The 24626-nt window shown below is 46.1% G+C and overlaps 1 protein-coding gene across 1 annotated transcript; it reads right to left on the bottom strand.

Annotated features, from left to right (window-relative positions):
* Positions 1-9090: 9090 nt before the first annotated feature.
* Positions 9091-14269, bottom strand: LOC149280447 (nuclear receptor ROR-gamma-like). Its single transcript, XM_089500458.1, has 9 exons — positions 14186-14269; positions 13889-14030; positions 11717-12157; positions 10574-10695; positions 10343-10475; positions 10090-10197; positions 9795-9905; positions 9418-9527; positions 9091-9237 (listed from the first exon to the last, which is right to left on the bottom strand). Exons 2-9 carry the CDS (start codon positions 13899-13901, stop codon positions 9091-9093), a joined length of 1185 nt encoding a protein of 394 aa, XP_089356584.1. The 5' UTR covers positions 13902-14030; positions 14186-14269.
* Positions 14270-24626: the final 10357 nt, after the last annotated feature.

Raw genomic sequence — 24626 nt, 5'->3', positions numbered from 1 at the left:
TGGTAACCCAGAGAAAGACAGATCCTGCAGGAATGGACTGGTCACTCCTCCCAAACGAAGGTCAGAGAGACGAGGTAAGGCAGAGAGAGCCCGGGTAGGGACACTTCCTAGCTTGGTTTCCTCCAGACCCAATCTTTGCAACTGTGGCAATCCCAGGAAGGCACCAGGAGATATGAAGAGCAGAGGGTTATCCCCGGCCTCAAGGTGTCTGAGCTCCCGCAGTCCCTGGAAAGTCTGGTCCAGCAGTATGACTAGCTGATTCCCCCGGACATCCAGCCATGTTAGGTCTGGTATCCCTGAGAAGACTCCTGGAGGCAGAAGCTTGAGTTGATTATGGTGGACTAGGAGGATCCGAAGCTTGAGCAATCCGCTAAAGACCCCCGGCTCCATCCGAGATAGCTGATTGTGGCTCAGGTCTAGTTCCTCGAGACTGTGAAGGTGGGAGAAGAGCTTGGGCTGTACTGAACGGTTACGGTTATAACTCAGATCCAAGACATGAGAAGACAGAGGGATCTCTGGGGGAACTAAGTTCAGGAGACGGTGTCTGCAAAAAGTGGAATTGTCCTGAGCAGGGCATTCACAGGATGGTGGGCAGCAGAAGCACAATGAACTCATCAAAATTCCCACATACATGAAGAACATTGGAGAATGCAGGTGGAAATTCAACTTTGTTCTAAATTTTACCATCTTCACACAACAGAACAATTTTCTTCTACACAAGAAAACCGACAACCCCAGACCTATGTTTCACCCTTTTTTGGCTTAGTCAGTAGGGTTCGGTTGGTGACTCTCTACGAACAAAACAGCAACGAGATCCCTTGCCACAAAACCACTACCGCTACTCCTCTGAAAATGATAAATAAGTGATTACCAATGCTTTTCTGTATTTGAAATTCTTGGCTACACCACTGAAAAAGTAATCTGTGAATAAAACACCAAAAAGAAAGAGAATATGTGATACGCCTATTAGTCTCTCCTATACTGCAGTACACTTGGAACCATCTCTTTTACCACAACATAACAGACAGACTGCCCACAAAAAGAGTACAGCAAACCACACATAAACCTCAAACTTTCAAGAGAGCAAGAAGGTCCACATCTGGACTCACCTCTACACTTGGGGTGAATCCCAAGAGATTACCCCAACGGTTAAAATGCCAAACAAAAGGAGTATGAGATCCTTACCAATAACAGACAGTCGCTTCATAGCCTGTCCTACGTGGCATCCTGCTTGGGATCGTCTCAATGTTTTCTCAAATTTTAGCTCTCTTCTGCCTTGACAGATGAAACATCTTCATCTACATATCGCTCTGATCCCACCCAAAAGGGCAGTCCAGAACCAAAAATGCCAAGCGCATTTCCTCTGTCCAGGAAAACCAACAAACAGATCCTCGCCAAGAAGAGATTTTTATTTTTAATGGCAGGAAATATAAAATTTGAGATGCTCCCAAGCGTCACGCCCCGTAGGACAGTTTATGAAGCGGATGTCTGTCCTTGGAGAGCATCTCATACTCTATTTGTTTGGCTTTTAACTTTTTGGGGATCACTTGAGATTCACCCCAAGTGTGAAGGTGAGTCCAGATGTGGACCTCCTTGATCTTTTTTACACTTTTAGTAATTGTGGTTGTGCTTTGTTGATGAAGTCAATGGAGATTATGCCTAGGGTTGTTGGTTTCTCTTTTGGAGGAGTTGTACCCTTTTGGGTAACATCAGATTGAAAGGTTGAATTTTTCATTTTGCATAATCAAAAATTAGCTGTGTGTCTGTTCTTGTTATGGGGTCTCCTGGAGAAAGATTGTAAGCCCTGTGTGCAAGGGGCCCCAGGGCAGTCATAAGTGTTTATGTAACTGGGGTAGACACATTATACATTGAACAGGCACATCTTTTTGTTTAAGAAGAATAGGTTGTGGACCTTATGTCATAAATAAGCTTTACTTTGGCTAGATAAGTGTCATGTGAGTCATAGTGCTGCAAATGGTTGTGACCCATGAGCAGACCCACTGGGTCTGAGATAACCACCACCACCACCATGTGCCAGGTTACCAGGGTATGTCCTACATCCAGGAAGCTGAATAATACGTAAAGCTTTCCCCACCCATAGAGTCTATAAAGCTGACAGTCATCTTATAAAGATCACCTATCATACCAGGCTCTGCGCCACTATCTCTGCTGCTAATCCCTAAATATTTGAAATTAAATCTGTTAGCAGTCAGTCTGTTTTTTAAGCAGATAAGAATCACCCCTTACCTGGCAAGTTTCGCTTTAGTTGTGGAGAGTCATATGGAATACCCCAGCCTCTTAGTAGCCCATGAGACTCCCCTCTAAACACCTCAAATCTAACCACCTCCACTGTGTGGGTTCACTAGACGCTTTCACTACCGCCTGCTAACCCCTCGGGAGGGGATAATGGCAAGGGTCCTGGAGCATTCATGGAAATGCCTCTTGCATGAAATTTGCATAGACCATCCACTGTACTTCTGTTTGTCTTAAACACACCGAAAATAGCTCCCCTATGTAAAAACAAATAATTTCCATTAGAGGGAGCCAGAGACCTGCAGATGGCATAAACATTAAATTTAAAAACATTACATTTAAAACTGCAGGTAAAATATCAGCTTCGGGGGCTTATCAGATCCCAAAATTATTTAAACAATATGTAAGTTACTTTTGACTCTGTAACAAGGACCTAATAGGATTTTTTATTTTTTGTTTTTAATATTTTGTTATATAGAAAAAAAATAAACAAGAAGTATATTTAACATTTACCATACACAGATACAGAGAGGAACGGTAACAGGGACCGAGAGGGGCGTTCATATAACAAAGTGTGCATCCCCCATGATATGAAGGCTACCTGGCAGGCTTTGTGCACAGACAGTTCCAGCCTGATGGTGGCCCCTGGTGCAGCCATACAAGCTATTGGCAGGGTGACGCAAATATCTGCGGAACTGCATTAAAATCATTGATGCCTTGAAATTTGTCACAGGCTTAAAGGGTAAGTTGGTCCCCCCTTCATACATAGCTTCAACAAGTGACCTTCTAAGCTTGAAGGCCACACATGCAGATGGTTGTGTAGACTAGTTTTGGGCTAAGCCAGAACATTAATACGTTTCACTAGTTAGATCATTCAGATGAGTTTCATGGTGAACTTATTGTCTTCTGTGTTGGATGTTCCTCGGGATGTCCGTGGGACAAAGTCAATGTTCGCTGTGTGTTTGATGTTCCCTCGGCCGCGACTCCAGAGGAACATGAAGATGAAGCACAGTGCTACGGAGCTGATGAAAGGTAGGACACCACCAGCAGTGATGACGGCGAGGAGATGGCTGTGTAGCAGAGAGGGCTGCACCGCACTGCTGCCATTAAAAGCAGTCACCTCTAGGTGCACCCAGGCTGAGTCATTGCCCGCCACATTGCTGGCCAGGCAGAGGTATGCTCCAGCATCGTTCGCCTGTACTGGGTGGAACTGGAGATATCCTTCGGGGAGAATGGTTACCCTTTTCATCACTGGTGAAGCTGTTGTTATAGGCAGTCCAGAATTTGGTATCCCCTGAATCTCAAATTTATCTCCTGGCCATTCTGTCTCTGACGGTTCCTTGGAACTCAGATGGTAATGGGACATCCTGGGTGTTGATCTGGATGTTCCCGATTTTGGAGATTCTGTACCACCAGAGTAAGGATTGTGTGGCAACACCCATTGAATGGAGGGTTCAGGGACACCCTGGCTGTGGCAGGTGATAGTCACCTGGTCACCTTCTTGCACGGTCATCTTCCATGGTCTTGATTCTGTTATTCTGGGAGGATGACAAGTAAAACGTTCTGGGCAAAGCAGCTCTGAGTGGTCAGGGATCACCATCCCATGTAGCTCATCAGGGGCTGCACAGACAGGAGGACTTTCCCCAAAATGGAAATTGTAACGAAGGAGCCAACAGAGGCGACAGTCGCAGGACAGTTTGGTCCCAGAGAGCAGCATGGTCTCCAGAATAGCAGAAGAAGATGGTAGGGCATCCTCTGCTATCCATTTCAGTGGGTTTTCTGATAGATCTAGTATTAGTAGATGGTCTAGACCGGAAAAGGAGCCTGATGGTATAGAGTTGAGCTTTCCTCCTGACAATCGAAGCTCCTCCAGCCTCCTCAGTGCCCGTAGACCCCCAAATTTAGGGTCAGAGATTGGGTTTCTCGAAAGATCCAGTCTTCGTAGGTAAACCTGCATGCTCAAGGCTTCTGGAACCGAGCTCAGGTTACATCTGGTTATTGACAGGGAGGTGAGATTTAATCCAGACAGACTGAGTGGCTTGACAGTACCAAGAGAGGGCCAGTGGTCCATGTCCAGGACTCGCAATAATGGTAACCCAGAGAAAGACAGATCCTGCAGGAATGGACTGGTCACTCCTCCCAAACGAAGGTCAGAGAGACGAGGTAAGGCAGAGAGAGCCCGGGTAGGGACGCTTCCTAGCTTGGTTTCCTCCAGACCCAATCTTTGCAACTGTGGCAATCCCAGGAAGGCACCAGGAGATATGAAGAGCAGAGGGTTGTCCCCGGCCTCAAGGTGTCTGAGCTCCCGCAGTCCCTGGAAAGTCTGGTCCAGCAGTATGACTAGCTGATTCCCCCGGACATCCAGCCATGTTAGGTCTGGTATCCCTGAGAAGACTCCTGGAGGCAGAAGCTTGAGTTGATTATGGTGGACTAGGAGGATCCGAAGCTTGAGCAATCCGCTAAAGACCCCCGGCTCCATCCGAGATAGCTGATTGTGGCTCAGGTCTAGTTCCTCGAGACTGTGAAGGTGGGAGAAGAGCTTGGGCTGTACTGAACGGATACGGTTATAACTCAGATCCAAGACATGAGAAGACAGAGGGATCTCTGGGGGAACTAAGTTCAGGAGACGGTGTCTGCAAAAAGTGGAATTGTCCTGAGCAGGGCATTCACAGGACGGTGGGCAGCAGAAGCACAATGAACTCATCAAAATTCCCACACACATGAAGAACATTGGAGAATCCAGGTGGAAATTCAACTTTGTTCTAAACTTTACCATCTTCATACAACACACAGTGGGCCACATGCCAAACTAGTCATTTTGTTGCCACCGAGACATATACCAGGACTCCTTAGTGGTATGAAGCTCCTTTAGCCCATGGACCTGCAGAAGAACAGACACTTATAAATAACACAGACAGACTAGGACCTCTCTACAGAGCTAAGACTGTACATTGTATGTAAACATTCAGAGCTGAAGCACATACTTGTCATCAACTTGGTTATGACTTTTTGCACATGTGTGCAAGATACCCATGTATTGTAAAAGGGTTTGGAGCCTCCAAACCGCACCTATTCACACCTTGCACACAGTTCTACTAAACCACACACTGTAACTGTTAACCACACACTGTACAGGGACGTGTCCCACGCAGCGCACTCATATACCCCAAATCCTAAGATCTCTCAAGCATGGTGGTCGCCTAACCACAGAGGGCACAAAACATCTATTTTACAAGGTTCCATCAGTTGATGATCTCTTTGTACTGCATAGAACCACAATTAGAACCACGGAATTTCTTTAATGTATGTGAACGTTCCGACCCATTTCCTTTCCGCCTGTGAGTTCCGAGCTGCAGAAGGTTAAAGCCTGTGGTTTGGAGAAAGTCCACCACACTCTGAAGTTTCGGTTGCTGGACAAGTGAAATCTTAGCAGTGCTGGTGCTGAATTTTTAATCTGCTCATTTCCCCGTACGGCGTCCGCCGGGGGGGCCCTGGCGCTCGCACCATACAATCAGGGAAATATGCAAAGAGGAGATGGGGTTACGGGCTCGCCGGAGTGAGCTGTAAACACGGCTCAGCCACCTGGAGCACAGGGAGCCCTTAGATGGGAACGTAGCTGTGCGATTAAAGACATAGGAAGGGCAACCGGGGCGTTTTAGGCTATTTATAACTAGTCATAATGTAGCACTGCTTCAGACCACGTAGCTCAGCGGAAACACGCTAATCATTCACAGCCTGGATTCGGGAGTCTTCTGCTCGATACGCTTCATTTTTTAAATTCCGTCGTTTTCTTTAGTGTCGGAGTTGGGTGCGGGAGTCACGCGGCGAGCACCCTAGAAAGCAGAGTCCTCCCTCGAAAGGCTCTGCCGAGTCAGAAGGACGTCTGGTGTAGCATTTCATCAATCTGCTCACACGCCGACACCCGAGCTGTGTTGATTTCCTCCGATGCAACAGGTCAGCGCAGCCAAGAATGGCAGACCCTGCTTTACCGGGGCACGGAGCCGCATCCCGACGTACCTGTCCCAGGTATTCCCCCCTGTACTTGCCCATACCTTCTCACAGACCACCACTCACACCATTATCAGGCAGCCAGAGCGGCAGCACTTCCAATAAGGGGAATTATTTAAGTGAAATGTCTTTCATTTGGAGTCGTAGTGTGACCTCCAGAAGGATTACCCCTAACAACGACCAACGGACAATAGGGAAATGTGGTCCATCTTCTGTGAGCTGCGAGGGCATCTTCAGATCTCTGCCCCCCAGCCTGGTACTTACCTCCTGCCCTGGACCTTTAACGGCCCATTCCTGAGGGGTCTTCTCCAGCTCAGTAAATTAACTTAGCGTTAGTGCACAACGCAGGCGATCTCATCTTTAAGCGTTCCAAGAAAAGCTGAAGACTGAACATAAAGTCCAAGCCATGAGTTAACATGGGGAATAGTTTGCAGGATAAAAAATATGTCCGGCTTGGGGGAGAGAAGAGAGAGGGGATGGAAGAGAGACGGACGGGGGAGAGAGGAAGAGAGAAAAGAGAGGAGAAAGAGAGATAGGACGGGAGAGACTTTTAAATACATAAAGAGGTCAGGAAGGAAATTTATTTCAAAGGAGGAGAAAAGTTACAACAAGAGACCAGAATCTAACACTAGAGGGTCAGAGGCTGAGATGGAATAGAAGGAAATTTTACTTTACTGAGAGGGTGGTAGATAAGTGGAACAGCCTCCCAGCAGATAGGATGGGATAGGCATATGCTCCTGAATCTAAGATGAGACCAACAACTGATTAAGAGTCTTTATAGCAGGAAAAACTGGCAACTAGACGGGGGCCGATCTGCCGACGGTTTTTGATTCTGGTTTTATGGATAAACGTTCCTTCTCAGTACTCAGACCAGGATGCAGCCTTTGGAATTATGGACCTTGGATAGCAGGGCTTGATGAGTAAAACGGACAGAAGTATGGAGACAGACAGACAGACGCTCTACGTCTGAAGATTGTATGAAATCTATTTCCTAAAGTGAGCTTTTAGGGTGTTGTGTCAGTAAAAGCGACGACCTTCTGCCAACGGCACGGGGTAAAGCTGAATACATGGAACTGTCTTATAAATCAACTTGGCATTTTTACACAGAAATAAACTAGACTTAGGGGTCAAACAGAACAATTAGTCATTATAGTCAAGGATTGGGGCCATACTGTATATATACACATATGCACACACAGATACACATGTATATTCTGTATATTAATATTTCCGTTTCCCTACACACTCTTAGGGACTTACCTGCTCTGGGGGATCCTGACGCCGTCTCTGTCATCTCCCCAACTGAGGGTTGGCTTTTTATGCTTAGTGAATGGTGGCCGGTGCCAGAGAGACAGCTTAACAGACATCTGCAAAGCTGAGACAGTCACGCTACACCTATAATCATTTAATATTTAATGTACTGAAAGGAGGAGAAGTGCATAGGGACTGCGCTGAGATTCACTGAAGTGCAACCTCTCCGCTATACGAACCGATTATCTGCCCTCCTCCCTGACCTGGTCAGCCTATGCCGCCTCCGCTGGGAGCCTGCTCCATGCACCTTGATGCAAACAGTGCACCCAGGAGTGAAGCAGCTAGAACTAATATTAATATGGAAATACAGATTTAATAAGGTTTTTTTTGTTGAATGAGTGCTTTGGTCCGATCCGCCGTACCTGGGGGGGGGGGCGCAGTTAAAGGTAAATTTCTTTTCTTTCTCTACAGAGAACCGCAAGTAGTTGATCGTTTTTATCGATGTAGGGTCCATCAGCATACTCTCTCCTATGTTAGGAATCAAATGCACAGCGTGAATATTGACTACTCTCTGCGTCTGTGCTGATGATGGTAGACCTGATTATAATAATATATTAGACCCCCTACAGCTTCCTTTGTGAAAAGCACAACCTCTTGTTGCATGTCATTAAATACCCTCATCTCCCTCTGTCCAGTCTCCCCCATGGAGATGCACTGGTGTGACCGGTTCCCTGCCCAGTCCGATCCGTTCCCACTCTCCAGTTTATCGCCCTCCGCGTATCCAGAGCTCCTTATCAGATCCCAGACAGTCAGAGTTGAATGGGTTTCTGCACTTTTTTCCCGTGCGTGACCCCCCCAAAGCCGGCAGCTGAGCACATTAAACATTCATAGGGCCGGCAGCAGGATTGCGGGGCCCGCTCTATCACTGCATTAAACATTTCCTTAGATTCGGCTGAGTGGATAGATTACACGTAAAAAAAAAAATAAAAAAAATGCAAAACACGCCACAGGTGGCTTTTAGGATTTAAGGTAATCTGGGACACAGCAGTAATACAACTCCCATCACACACAGGTCTGTGAGCCTCCATACACCAAGCCTTTACGCTGCTTCTCTAAGCTATATGGGCAATGCTAAGTATCTGAAACAAATCGCCTTTATTTACAAAAAAATACTTTATTATTTTAAGAAAATAACAAAAGCCGGAGTATTTGCTCAAAAAGCTGCACCTGCGCGGCCTCCTTTGACAGAGAGGGTTTAAAACACAATGCCCAGCAACATGGATTCTGCAAGAAAATGCGAGGCAGCTCAGTGTTAATAAGATTGCAAGCTCTTCTGCACAGGGAAACAAGCCCTCACATCGCAGTGTTCAGCGCAAAGTGTACAGCGCTACAGTGTTTGTTGACGCAATAAATAAATCATTAGAATAATATTTCTGAGACTTTGTGAGTTGTTCCCCTCCGGTGCACTGCATGCTTCCTAGGGACAGGGCAATTTTCTGATATTCATTATCCCAGTACCCCTAAATTTAGGAAGGTTACTGCCCTAGGGCAGGGATAGTCTGGATTCTGGGGCGTCATTCATGAGGTTTCGGGCTCGGACAGGAACAGCTCTTTGTAGAGAGGGGGTAATCTCTCGCAGGCGGCTCCTGGGTACATCTGCAGGAAGATGTTTAATTTCTCCAGGTGCAGGTGGCAAATGCTGAGGATTTTTCCCTTCTGGGGGAGCTGAAACAAGAAAGATATATAAAAAACAAGCATTATCCTACGTGTGGAGAGCGATGGGGGTAACGTAACTGTCTGATATAAAGTCTGACGGTCCTTTACATAACCCATGACCTTCCGTCTGCTGTCGTCACATCACGTATCTCTGACCGGTTTGATTGTCTCATGCAGAGACTGTCTGACCTTGGGAATGATGCTCTCCCGTTGACTCCTGCGCAGCAGGTGCCAGAAGCACAGCTCTAGCCTCTTATGCATCGTCTCCACTTTCTGTCTGTCCTGCAGCCACTGCCGACCTGTAGACAGAAAGACGGATTAGGAGAAAGGAGGGACACATAGCATGTCGCGATATGTGTCACAACATGTCACACGCTCTAGAAGAAACCAGGACATGTCACAAACTCTATCCCATATCAAGTCACGTCACATCATATCACATTCTATGTCACGGCATGTCACACACCCTGTCTCGGATATCTATATGACATAATGATGCTGTCACACCTCCTACTGTGTCATATCACACAACCCAAAGCCTCCCTTGACCCTATGAGTCTCTCTACCTGGGTCGATGAGGATGATAGCACTGATGAGCGCCATTTCCTGCTCTGTCAGATTGAGGGCGCACAGGGAATGGCAAAGGTCAAACATTGAGCCAATCAAATCACTGCATCCTGCGGAGGAAAGATGGGTTAATGAAGGGCCGTATCTTGAGGCCATGTGAATGATGCCCTTGTGGATAATCCTATAGATTGTAATCCAGGATTACCCAGAGTCAGAGAGCCCTTGGAGAGCCCATTTCCTCTGTTTACACTTAACTGAGGACACTGTAGTCCTCAGTAACCCACATGTGCTCACCCAGGGACTGGAAGATCTCAGGCTTGGCGTACTTGCCCTCAAAAAAGATGGTGCTGTTGTAGCAGTTAAAGGCGCGGCTCATTCTGATTAAAAGGATCTCCATGACACCTACAAAAAAAAGAAACGTTTTGGGAGCTCTGGACACACAAAGAAGAGATGTGAGGTTTTGGAATCTCCGGAGAGACTATTGAGTTTTGGGAAAGACCATGATAGAGTAAAAGGAGGGCATACAAAGGGTAAGAGTTCACGTTACCAGCTTTCAGCAGGACAATCTGGTCATTGGGATTGAGCTCCATGAAACCGCTCAGCCGCTTGGCGAATTCCACAATGTACTGGATGGCATTGGTGATATGACAGACACATCGTTCCCACATCTGGTCCATGGGCTAAATATAGATACAAACACCAATGACCCCTGAGCTGTGCTGTGACTTTTGCAAACCCTTTTACCGTTTGACATCGCTACCTCTGTACAGAGCATTACCTGCAGCTGGAAGCCTTTCACTTCCTCTGTGGAGAATATCTCCCACCTGAGAACCTGTAGACTCTCCAGGTGAAACTGGCAGGTTTCTTGGTGGGCACATACCACGCTTTGCATCAGCATCTCTGGGGATGAGAGAGAGTCAACGGGTGAGACACAAAATGAGGAGAGAATTAGGATGATGGAACAGAGAACAAGAGAGTCAGGAGCTATGTACAGTTAGAATGAGAGAGTCAGGAGCTATGTACAGTTAGAACAAGAGAGTCAGGAGCTAGGAACAGTCAGTGAAGGAGAGTCAGGAGCTAGGAATAGTCAGAGAACAAGAGAGTCAGGAGCTAGGAACAGTCAGTGAAGAAGAGTCAGGAGCTAGGAATAGTCAGAGAACGATAGAGTCAGGAGCTATGTACAGTTAGAATGAGAGAGTCAAGGACTAGGAACAATGAGAGAACAAGAGAGTCAGGACCTAGAAATAGTCAGTGAAGGAGAGTCAGGAGCTAGGAATAGTCAGATAATAAGAGAGTCAAGAGCTAGAAACAGTCAGTGAAGGAGAGTCAGGAGCTAGAAACAGTCAGAGAACGATAGAGTCAGGAGCTATGTACAGTTAGAATGAGAGAGTCAGGAACTAGGAACAGTCAGTGAAGAAGAGTCGGGAGCTAGGAGCAGTCAGAGAACAAGAGTCAGGAGCTAGAAACAGTTAAAGAACAAGACAGTCAGGAGCTAGGAACAGACAGAGAATGAGAGAGTCAGGAGCTAGGAACAGTCAGAGAACAAGAGAGTCATAAGCTAGGAACATTCAGAGAAGGAGAGTCAGGAGCTAGGAACAGTCAGTAAACAAGAGAGTCAGGAGCTAGGAACAGACAGAGAACACGACAGACAAGCAAATCAGTGAAAGATTATAGATTCATTTTGTTGGTTAATTTTCAAATTTCTTTTTGTAGATGGCTCCAAGTGACATTAATTCTCCATGATCTATCTGTTAGTTGTTATGGGCCGACCCCAGGGGCTTCTATTGCAGAATGGGCTGAGCCGGATCTTTAATATGTGTAGTTAATGTTGGGAGATATTTTTTTTCACCTCAACTAATCTGCAAACCCAGATGCATTAAAGCCTAGCATCCCAGCCTTTTCTCTCGTGAGGAGAACTTACCCATGTCTGGAGCAGACATCATGCATTCAGGAGGCAGCAAGCTCCCCACGTTTAGGTTACAGTAAGGTTCTGGATTCTGAGTGGGAGGCAGTCTTTGGAACAAACTCGGTCGGAAGTTCTCCACAAGAAGCTGTGGGTCTCTGGAGTAGGACTTTCTAAGGGTGGACTCTGTCGAAGGCTTCTCAGCAGCCGGTGGATGGTGGTGCAGAGGATGGTTTCTTGTGACCAAGCACGGGGACTCCCATCTACCCTGGCTGCTCCATGTTGTTGGTGGGAACATCTGGGTTGGTTTTGTTGGGTTGTTTAGTGGCTCCAGATTCTGAGGATCTGAGGTGCATGATGGGGTTGGAGCTTCTGATCTCTGTTCCCTCAGACGCTGCTTCTGAACCTCGGCTTGTAAAATATCTCTCTGCTTCTTAGACATTCTGCCAAACTTCACAGCTGCAAGGAACAAACATGAGGCATTGTAGAGACGGACATGGTATTGGATCCCTGCCTCAGACTCCTTCCTCCATGTCAGCCTCGCTCCATCTCCTTCTATCCCAACCTCACACCTAGTATCCTCCAATTAGACCACCCCAGCCTCACTCTTTTAGTATATCCCTAGCCTCCCTCTGCCATACTCTCCCCAAAAACTCAGGCACTCCTTGAAACCCCAATAAATTAAGGACTTCTGATCATATCCTAGCAATCCCAGTTGACTAATCATCTGTAGATCGTATCATCCCCCTATGCCTCTATATCTCTACGGACTGTAAACTCATTTCAGCACGAACTGGATAACATGTATTTGATAGTTGTTAGAAGGAATGTTCTGCTTCTTCCAATCTAAGTAACTGTAAATTACTACATACAGTGGACTGTTCAAGAACTGACAATTTAACTAACAAACAAGGTCTGTCTCCTAGTGGATCTCCACAGTCTTCCAGCAATGCACCCAAGAGCGCTATGGGAATAAAATTATCATTGTGTCTGGTGGTCTGGTACCTTGTCTCTGTTCTCTGATACAACATGTTCCGTTATCACTTTCCTGTTTCTACATATCATGTGGTCAAATGGAGATGCTTAGGTGGGGCATGTGGTCTACACTTGGACAAGTGGGTCACCCACATCCCCGAGCACCCACCCACCCGAGAAAAATGACAGAAACCCAACACAACTTCTGATTCCTTGGTGGGGATAAATGAGAGGTGTGTGTTTGAAAAGAAAGGTAAGTGTCCGTGTATTAGGAGGGGATGAGGGGTCAGTGTCCTGATGTCAGTGTTTTAGGAGGGGGTGAGTGATCAGTGTCCCGGTGTCAGTGTTTTAGGAGGGGGTGAGTGATCAGTGTCCCGGTGTCAGTGTTTTAGGAGGGGGTGAGTGATCAGTGTCCCGGTGTCAGTGTTTTAGGAGGGGATGAGGGGTCAGTGTCCTGGTGTCAGTGTTATAGGAGGGGGTAAGGGGTCAGGTTCCCGGGCTTCAGTGTATTAGGATGGGATGAGGAGTCAGTGTCCCGGTGACAGTGTTATAGGAGGGGGTAAGGGGTCAGGTTCCCGGGCGTCAGTGTATTAGGAGGGGATGAGGGGTCAGTGTCCCGGTGACAGTGTTATAGGAGGGGGTAAGGGGTCAGGTTCCCGGGCGTCAGTGTATTAGGAGGGGATGAGGGGTCAGTGTCCCGGTGTCAGTGTTATAGGAGGGGGTAAGGGGTCAGGTTCCCGGGCGTCAGTGTATTAGGAGGGGATGAGGGGTCAGTGTCCCGGTGACAGTGTTATAGGAGGGGGTAAGGGGTCAGGTTCACGGGCGTCAGTGTATTAGGAGGGGATGAGGGGTCAGTGTCCCGGTGACAGTGTTATAGGAGGGGGTAAGGGGTCAGGTTCCCGGGCGTCAGTGTATTAGGAGGGGATGAGGGGTCAGTGTCCCGGTGACAGTGTTATAGGAGGGGGTAAGGGGTCAGGTTCCCGGGCGTCAGTGTATTAGGAGGGGATGAGGGGTCAGTGTCCCGGTGACAGTGTTATAGGAGGGGGTAAGGGGTCAGGTTCCCGGGCGTCAGTGTATTAGGAGGGGATGAGGGGTCAGTGTCCCGGTGACAGTGTTATAGGAGGGGGTAAGGGGTCAGGTTCCCGGGCGTCAGTGTATTAGGAGGGGGCGACAGCTGCAAGCCTGGTCTTCGTGGGCTGGCTTGCCGTGGCTCACCGTTGCGTGACATTCCCAGGGACAGGCATTTCTGCAGGCGGCAGTGCTGGCAGCGGTTCCTGCTGTTGCGGTCTATCTGACAGCTCTGCTGCTGACTGCACGAATAGATGGGCTTTCCCTGCTGGCTGCGGCGGAAAAATCCCTGCGAGAGAACCAGACAGATCAGTGAGAGCGGCATGTCCTACCCTCCCGTCCTCCCTCCTCCATATTATGCCCCTCACGTTAAGTATTCTGTGTCCACCCCCCATTTCATTAGAATAAGTGTACCCTGTAACGTTTCGACCCTCGGCTTCTCACCTTGCATCCTTCACACGTTATCACGCCATAGTGGATCCCTGAGGATTTGTCTCCGCAGATTTTACACGGTATCACTTCGATCTGGGCTTGGGGGGGACAGAGGATGAGAAAGAAAGAACTGAGTGAGATTTTCTCACGCCATAATGTTTTAGAAAGATTTCCACCGACGCCAGTGAAGACCTCCTACGGCTGACATAATCAACGCAAAATGTCTATGTTTCCCCGCAGCATTCACGTGACAGAAGTGGAACTGCTGCCCACTGAGTGTTTTTAGACAGAATGAACGATTATTTAGCTCATCTTGCTGAGTGTGCAGTTTTGGGAGTGGAAATGATATTTTCTGCTGTGGAAAGTAAAGAATCTTTGGTTTTTGAGGGAAGGAAGTGGAGGGCAATGCAGTCTTACTAACATCAAAAAGTCAAGAAGAAAATTTTCTTTTTTTCATAAAAGAAACATTAATTCTTGAAAATAACAAATACCTGAATTTTAAACAAGAACAGAGCGTCGGGAAAAGAGAACTCAATGCCGCATTACAAACTTCATTCCCAGCACTGCCGAAAGCAACAAACCCTTCCCAGAAATAAGTCTGCCGCGTTCATATTATCTCCCGGGAACACTTAAATGTCATGTGCTACAAACGCAGGCACTGATAGGTTGTTGACATAGAATACTTTTAATAACCTTTTTTGTTTGTTTCTGATATTTATTTCAGAATTCTATTTTCAAAGAGCTCCGCTTGCCTTTTGTGTGTTTTTACAGTAACGCATTTCGGGGGTTTCAAAGCAAACTATAAATATAATAACATATATAAATATATTACATATATAATCTATATAATATTTATAGTGTATCGTAATACTGAAGGCTGTGCGACTGTTGTGGTCTAGGGAAGGGCTGAGTATTCTGGTTACAGGTGTTAGAATATGAAAGAGAGACTTTTAGGGAAAGTGGGGAGATAAAAAAAAGGGTTAACCCTACTGGCGCCAGCCGATAGTCTGGTACATTTTGGCCAGTCGGCCCCTTATGGATTTAGAATGTTCTAATATTGTAGAAACTTATGCCACAATATATAAAAAATAGGGAAAAAATCTCTGCCACATTGTCCACGTGAGAATGTGGCACCGTGGCAATAAAACAATGTAAAGGTAAAGGCAGCTGTACTTTTTACATACCCCCCCAGTGCAATTAATTAGACTAATTTTGCTTGTAACATGGAAATGAAATAACCCCCATACACCACCAAGTCGTTAAATCCCAGCCGCTCGCAGCATGTTGTGTTTATTTAGAGCTCATTTGCATAAAGTTCTCTGCAAGCGCTGCCTTCTTGGAACTAACCGCTCGGCGTAAACCAGCAGTCACAGTGTGTGTCACCCCAGCCAACCACAATGACTTCTTTACCAGCCCTACTAGAAGGCCGTGCCAGACACCGCTCTATCACCGGGTCACATACTGACTGATCGGTCCCATTCCATGTCTCTTTTTCTTTGGATGAGATTCCCCAATTTTTTGAGATTTACCGTAACCCTTTTCGGCCAGGAATGCACAAATCAAGTCTAAGGATGTGAGGGAAGCCCAAAATTCCCAGAGGTTAATACAATGTTAATCATGGCCTATAATTGTATATTATTGATCTGGCAATTAATATGATACGATGTATTGGATAAAATCCAATCTGCGGAGTCGTGTGCACGATCTATTGGTGACACTCAAAGGTCTGCAGCATCTAATGAGGCTAATGGGTTTTGTGTTGTCTGCGATATATCGACGACATTTAAGGGTCTACGTGACGTGGCTGCTCATGGCGTCTTTATCGCTCGCGTCTGAGTATAAGCAAGGGTGGATCTAGACCCCCGCTTTGTGTGTAGATGTACGGGGGGCTGCATCTCTGTAAGAGCTCGTACCTGGACAGGATATCTCACAAGCCGCCCCCGGTAAGTCTAGTTTTTTTCTGTGGGCGTACAAGCCCCAGACTAACACGGGAGTGATCGCTGTCTGAGTCAGCGCTGCTAACCTGCGGCCAGATATTAGTCAGGGGAGGCTCTCAGCTACGGCTGACGGTAACTCTCCCTTTTATACACTTAATCCTGACGGGAACACAAACCCCATAAAAGGTCAGACCTTTAAAGGACCCACAGATCCACGAAATAGTCCGGGACAACCCCTGTGCCCGAAAGCAGTAAATTCATGGCCCCGTGTATTGGAAAGAGTCACAAAATGCGGGCATTTAACCCATTAAACATGACGCAATCCCTCCGTCACTGTGATTATGTTTACATTCTCCCCCCTCCTCCAGTTTCTTTAATAGACAACTCTTGGTAATACAGCCCCCCCCAAATATGTTCACCCTTTATCCTGTAAGTGGGGTTCACTGATGCCCCAGTGGGGCAATTCTTCGATGTTCTTCGATACATTTGAGGTACACCCCCCCCCCCCCTTGGAACATACAAGACGATCTAGGTGGCTACAGAAATGGCAACACATACACATGTTTATTTATAACACCCCCCCTTGCCAAACATAGGGTCTCCCCCAGCAGGTGCTGGGTTATAACCGTCTGCGATCCCTCGGTGAGATATCTCCCCACATTCCACATCACTAGACGCAGCTGGGAGCAGGTGATTCGATACAACGTGCAGAGAGCGTGATCGCCAGCGCCCTGACACGCTACACCTAGAACCCTAAAACATGTCTTTAAACGGTACGGAACGCTGTTAATAAACGTTCTGCCAGTCACTGGTCTTCTCCAATATTTTTCCATTTATTCGTTATTTAACGATTTATTTTAGTAAAACATATTTTTTTTTTATTCTCTTAAACCTACTGGGCTTTTTAATGTTTCTCTTTAGAATTCGTCTTCTTTAATTATACCCCCCCCAAAAAAAAAATAGTTACTTAAATTGCCTAATTAATATAAATATATCTTCACGGAAACAAATAAATAAACCAAGAACGGTAATTATATAATAATAGTATTATTAGTAATATCTTTTTTTCAAGTTTCAGTCTTTCAGAACTTCATTTGAACGTCCTGAGAATCTCTCATTACACCGAATTCTATTTACTTAGTATATATTATTAATATATATATATATATAATTAAATTGGACTAGAGAAGGGGATCTCTGATTTATAAATGGAATAATTTTGGAATAAACTTTAATAAAAAAAAAAAGAAAAGATTTAAAAAAAACACCACCGTGTATGATAGAAAAATGAAAACACAGATTTTTTTGTAAAAAATTCTGTGCTATAATGTAAATCATTCTCGCAAATTAATAACAGGTGTTACAACAATAATTAGCTGAAATATTTTTTCAGTAATACCCGTTCTGTAAAGTCAACAAAAAGGATCCGTAATAGCATTAAATAGAATTAAAAAAATCAGGTTACCCAATATGAGTTATCTTGCATCCCTGTGCAATAATATATATATATATATATATATATATATATAAATCCTTATGTTCCAATTAAATTTTATTTTGATTAAGACATTGTATATTTTATTTTTAAATATTATTCCTAATATTTTTAATAGTTTGCTTGAAATCACAACTATCTAATACATTTGTTGGTAGAGGGTAATACAGCGAGGGTATTAAATATGCACGGGATGGGCATATGGCTCCTGAATCTAAAATGAGACCAACGACTGATTAAGGTTTGGGCAGATTATATATATATATATATATATATATATAATAAATATATATCCCCTAAATGCAGTAATAGAGTCCATTCATTGAGTAATACCCCTCCTGAAATGCCCTGGGTGGTCATTGTTGTCCATGCTTTGCTATTACTATTAAAGGTACAGGACCGGCTTAAAAAAGTCTAAGAAGATGCCGCACACTATTAATGCAGCCATCAGATGAATATATTTTATGTAATATATATCACATTGTTTTATGTTGTTATAGTTTAGTATTTTTCTATTTTATTGCTAGTAAATGGAAGACGGTGTATATGGTTTTCAGAGAAAGTCCTGATTGATTTCATCCAGGAGTCTCTAACCTGACATTTAATTGGGGCGATTTGAAATGAATCAACATTTTTTACCTATGAAAATGTTTATAAAAAATGGCCATTTATATCATACATTTATATATATTACATACACAGGAGCCCTGCACACCCACCACCGGCCTCTCCACTCCACACGTACCCCAAAGCTGGACTGTCACCCTCTTATTAAGATAGACGGGGATTATATATAAGACCTTTAACCTGCCGTTGACGTTTTACAGAGCGGGAGTTAGTCGGCATGGGCACTGAGAGAGCGCAATATGTACGGCTTGGAGGAAATAAGAGAAAGAGGAGATGTGATAGAAACATTTAAATGCATAAAATTAAGTTTATTTCAAAGAATGAGAAATATTAGAACAAGAGGCCAGAATCTAACAGTAGCGGGTCAGAGGCTGAGATGGGATGAAGGAAGTTTTAGTTTACTTTCAGAGTGGTAGATAAGCGGAACAGCCTCCCAGCAGAAGTGGTAGAGGTTAATACAGTGCATGCATAGGCAGGGCCGGCCGAAGACTTAACGCCGCCTGGGGCGAAGTTTAAAACGCCGCCCCCCCCCCCCGCCGACGCCGGGGGGGGGGCGGCATTTTAAACTTCGCCGACGGCATAATCTACGACCCCCCCCCGGTACTTACCTTTAAACAGTCCTGCGGCGAGTCTCCCTGCTCTGCCACGGTGCCGGCTTGTAATGCTGAGCGCCGGAAATTGACGTCACTTCCGGCGCTCTGCATTACAAGCCGGCACCGGGACCGAACAGGGAGACTCGCCGCAGAGGAGAGAGAGAGAGGGGCGCCGAGCGGGTAAGCTAAAACCACTCGGTGCCCCTCTCTCTCTCCTCCGCTTCAAAAAAAAAAAAGCGCTTGGGGCGGCAAAGTGCCGCCCCTTCTAAAGTGCCGCCTGGGGCAATTGCCCCAGTCTGCCCCATTATAGGGCCGGCCCTGTGCATAGGATAGACATATGGCTTCTGAATGTAAGACGAGACCAAAGTCTGTACATTGCTTTATTTATATATATATATATATATCGACAGCTGTGTTAGTACATGGATAGAGGGATGGATACAGATTATTACATTAACACATACAAGCAGATATAAATGTGTAAATATATAAATATATATATTTATATAATATACTACGTTAATACATCAATAAATAGATATATTAATAGTTATGTTTATCATCACACTCATAGCAGCATAAACTAAAAGTATAACACGCGTGATAAATTCATAGAGAACGAGACATTACAATAGACAGAATAGCGTCTAGAATAATATACACGGACGGGGGGAGATTAGGCTGCCGTACCTCTCATGGCTGGGCTGCTCCTGTATCACCTGTACTCAGTACTCTGAACCCCGCAGCATCCACACACACACAATAACATCCTGCCTCAGCCAATGGGACACAGGGGGCAGGCTCTCCACAGCTCCAGCAGCCAATAGCGGCTCACGGTGGAAAGTAACCCAGCACGTAGCCTGCAGGCGTGGGGCCCCCTGCAGGAAGGGCTGGTAATTGCAGCCTCGTTCATCCTCTGTGTGTGTGGTGAGGGATGGAGGAGCCCAGGTGCGCAGGATCTACCAGAAAGCCCAATATAGCATGAAAGAAAGCAGCCGCCGCGTGGAGCAAGTGCAGCTGGGGGGCACACCTGGGGCTTTATACTTGGATATACCCCCGTACACATGGGGGTGTTCAGACACACAAACACATGCATACATGATCTAAACATATACAAAGGTAATTCTGGGTATAGCTTATGTGGCGTCAGTTCGTGGCTTCCCAGCCCTTGGGTGCACAGGTTAGACAGAGAGCGATGCTGAATGGCAACCTAAAGACAGCCTAAAGGCGAGGTAGAGGGTAATACAGCGAGGGTATTAAACATGCATGGGACAGGCATACCGCTCCTGAATCTAAGACCGGACCGACAACTGATTAAGGTCCGCCACACATTAACACTCCCAAGCTGGCATGCAAAGAGTTAATGGCAGCGGGGTACAGTCAGGGATGGATGGCCCCCACGGGCAGATGCCTCCCCCTGCAGGAGAGCTTCAGGTCACTTCCCTTGCGGTGGGAAGGGAGAGTGATTGAGGTCAGGAGATGGGGATGGCAGTTATTGTGGTCAGCCCTGATATGCTGTAGCCGGCGCCAGGAGGTTATACGTGCAGGCAGAGATGGGTGCCCCATTACATAGCCATGCGCGGCTCTGGCCTCCCCGAATCTGACCTCCACAAAACAGCTTCCTCTGCAGAAACCGCAGCCTCTGCTCTCCCTGCCTCCCCGCCATTGCATAAGGTGCAGTCAGTGCCGAGGGAGATCACATCCGCGTATCCTGTTAGAAGAATAGCAAACCACGCAAGCCAAGCAAGCCCCCGGCAGCAGTAACCCCGCTACAGCCGCTGAACCTGCCTCTGCTGCCGGCTTATCTCACGTTAACTAGTTAGATTGTTTGTGAGACGGGTGGTTGCGCTTTATAGGGGTCACTTCCCGGGTCACAACGATATAGTGACCACATGCCCCCCCTTCTCTGTGGACACTGGTGGGTTTCACGCAGTCCCAGTTCTTGGGGTATCACGTCAATAACTTTCTAATACTATTATGAACCAACACGATTTCTAAGCCTCCTACAATGCGACACACTTAGTAAGCTTACTATAGGGTGGCAAAGCCTGTCATCGAGCCAGGGCACTTTCTACGTCTACTACAGATTTAGCCAGAAAACCCCAGGGAGTCGGCAGACACCGCTCAGCATGGCAAGCGTTCACAGACCGAGTGCAGTTATTGGAGGTGTCTGGATGGGGCAAGTCTCATTAGAGGACCATTTAACTAATAAAGGACTTTGCCTTAAAGCAATCATGGGTGTGGAGAGTAGGGGGCGGCACCCAGGAACCACATGATCGCCTACATGCTCCCTGGTCTGGGGAGCTTGCAATCACATGATCACCCACAACCTGAAGCGGTTTAATGGTCGTTTATCTCAGTTGAGATTTACATCCAGAGGGTGCCGTGGTATGAACGTGCCCAGAGACCTGGTCTGGGAAGATTGCAGTTCCAGGGAGGCAAGAAAACGTTACCCGCACAATTGACCAATTAATTAAAAGTTCACTTGGATGCGCCCAGGTTTATCTCCTCCTGTTAATTGAGTTTCTTGTAATTGGTACGGATTATCAACCCATGTACAGAACCCGATACGCCTCATCACATTATCCCATACACGAGGAGCAGTAGTACTGAAATATAAGGGATTTCTGGAGTGGCTGGCCAGCCGAGCTGGTAACAGCAGAAAGCTACAATGCTGGAGGACCCCAAGGGATTCAGAGACAGACAGGGAGTGTATGAGACCTACTGAGACCTACTTATGGAAGCAGAAGAAGAAGAGACAGGAAGACCACGAACGATAACCGTAAAGCGAGAGAGAAGCGCGGATTATATGGCGGGGGGACCAGGCGATTCATCCTTCACAGCAAATCAAGGAATGGCGAATCCAAGATTCTCTTTTATTGGGGAAGTGTCACGTGTCAGATTATTCTATAACCTCATTTGCACTCATCAATATGAAAACCCCTTCGCCATCTTGCTGCCGCCTCGCCCTGAGACATTTGTGATAATAGCGTTACGGAGGGACCTAAGTAGCTGGAAACAATCACTAGGGCTAGAGGCTCATGCGCCGTCCGCTAAAACAACGTAGGGAGAGAACAAGAAGCGGCTTGGGGTGATTCCAATGCGAGAGATCATGGGAACTTGGTGCATGTCAGAGCTGGGCACCAGAAAACATTTTCCTACAGCATGATTTTTTTAAATTCATTAAATAGCGTTGCCATGGACATAACGGGACTTATACGTGTCTGCGGTGGGTTTTGCCCTTTCTCCTCTATCGGCATCGTGTTGGCTGCACGCGCTCATAGAGGGAGTTAGTAAATCATGGCCTATGTGCCAACTCCTGATTATATGAATCGTCAGCATGTGAAAGACGTGTGCCTGCCGGCAAACGGGACGTCCAAAGTTTCCATACCTAAATGTGCTTGCCGTGTGTAGTCCACCGGCAGACGGGAAGAAGGCAATCTAGTTGCTACCTGTTGAGCCTTTCTTTTTAATGTCCACCTCTTTTCTCCCCTTCTTTCGTTATGTACCCCTTATCACCTGATTGCACCTGATGGCTTCTCCACCTCTTCAGGTGAGGCATTACTTCTGTGGTTGATTTCGACAGGCGATGGCCAGCGTCTTACCCCCTGCCCGCTTTAAATTTAACTCACCAGAACGTCTTTCCTCGGCTAATTCCGCAAAGGCAATAACTGCAAGAAATCACAGCGCTAGTATTATGAGCCCAGCAAAAGGCTGATTATATATTTCTTAAATAAACCACATCCAGGTATTTGTCACACTTCAGATGCCCTACTCAGATAGGAACCCAACGATGCACCAAGTCATGAAAACCTTCTGGTTCCTTTCAACACGAAGGAAGAACGTCGGAAAGCGTTTGTAGTACTGTTTAATGGTTTAAGATCAAATGAACATTCAAGACAGGAGACAAAAGGATTTTCCTGCAGCTGACAGGACTTCTTGGTTGTCACCAATTGGGACTCATGGGTCTTTAGCTGCTTCTTAGAAGGAGGAGAATAACCAGGGCAGCCGCGAGCTCAGTATCTGCTGAACGCTCCCTTTCCCCTGGGTGGGCTACATAGCATCTTTATTGCGGATATTTACGTTTTATGTGACACTTTGTGTCTCTTTATTGCTCGGTCTACACTAAAGTGTTTCTTATTAATGAATTAATCGCCACCGTGGAAAAGGGAAGGGAGATATGATAGAAGCCTTCAGAGACATTTAATGATGAGGTAAGGAGCGGTAGTGCTGCTTAACGAGACAAGTTTTGAAGTTGTTCAGATTCCGTGGCCACTTAATGCCGAGGACGGCTGGTTTGTGCCCACTCGCTGACCCCTCTGCTGCCAAGCATTAAGAGCACAGATACAAATCACTCGCTGCTATCTAACCTCCATCTCTTGCTTCCTCTGTTTGAAGAAAGACGGAAAAATGACAGCTAGGTTTGGTTGTAAGGACCACAAATGCACCGTCACACGGCACAGGGGAAACCACACTCAAAACATCTCTACCTCTTCTGAAGACGTTCCTCCATCTGAAGATCAGCTGGGTCCCCAGAACACGAGGCCTAGTCACGACGTCACAGAAGAGAGTATCTTACCAGAAAGCTTGATGTGAAACCATATAATAAAATGTTAGGATATCTGCAGATATATAGAATGTATTATTAATATAGAATATTAAAAATAGGTTTTAGGGAGTAATGCAAAATTGTTGGGGAGGTTATAGGATGGTTTGTATATGGGTTTTATATGGCGTTATGAGGGGGTTATATGGAGTAATAAGAGGGGTTTTAGGGAGGGGTTATATGGAGTAATAGGAGGGGTTAAGGGGATGGGTTAGGTGGAGTAATAGGAGGGGGTTTAGGGAGGGATTATATGGAGTAATAGGAGGGAGTTGAGGGAGGGATTATATGGAGTATGTGGAGTGGTTATATCGCGCTATAGGAGGGGTTATAGGGAGATGTGTATGTAGTAATAGAAGGGGTTATAGTGAGGAGTTATATGGAGTAATAGGAGGGGCTATAGGGAGATGTATATGTAGTAATAGGCAGGGTTATAGGGGTTATATGAAGTAAAGAATTAAAACTCTGTTGGACTGCTGAAGACTTTACATGGATCAGTAATAATAATAATGATGATAATAATTGTTACATATACTGTTACAAAGTCTGCACGGTCCCTGTTTGTGGAATCCTGGGATAGTTCGCCCTCTAGTGTGTAAATGTCTTACAAACACTGATCCACGCGCGGGGCCGGTCTGGGTCTCACCTTAGAAGGTGGCAGTAGATAAACGCCATTCAGTGCATCTAGTCTGAAGGAGTCAGGATAGTCTGGGGAATGAGTTCCTACAGGTGACCCCATGTTTGCAGTGATACCACAACACGGCATCTCACACGGACCTTGAAACCCTTCGCACCTTCCGGATCTTTGAAAAGGCCTAAACCTTCAAAGCATTGTGACCAGGCTGTGAACCTTGCTGAGATCTTTGGATATTCTTAATCGTAGTCCTTCCCATGAAACCAGCCACGGAGCCACTGTATTTTTTACCCAGCCTCGACGGAACAGCATTGTGTTATATATACAATGTATTTATTTCAAGGGTTATTTTCTATGGATACTTGGCGGTACTAAATGTATCAAACTCATCCACCTCGAATAACACGTTGGTTTTTATTTGCACCTCCAAACCTTACAATGGACACTGTTTAAAAAACGAATGTGCAATCACGTGTTAGCTCTGTCCTGACCCTCACACAAATACTCCTCTAATAAAGAGTTGCAGAGAGCGCTAGCCCTTCGTTCCTATCAGGAACCGATAAG

This window comes from Sceloporus occidentalis, unplaced genomic scaffold (assembly GCF_023333645.1).
Source record: "Sceloporus occidentalis isolate IW3139 unplaced genomic scaffold, rSceOcc1.0.p SCAF_155, whole genome shotgun sequence".
NCBI lineage: Eukaryota > Metazoa > Chordata > Lepidosauria > Squamata > Phrynosomatidae > Sceloporus > Sceloporus occidentalis.
This window is presented reverse-complemented; position numbering and strand designations above follow the sequence as displayed.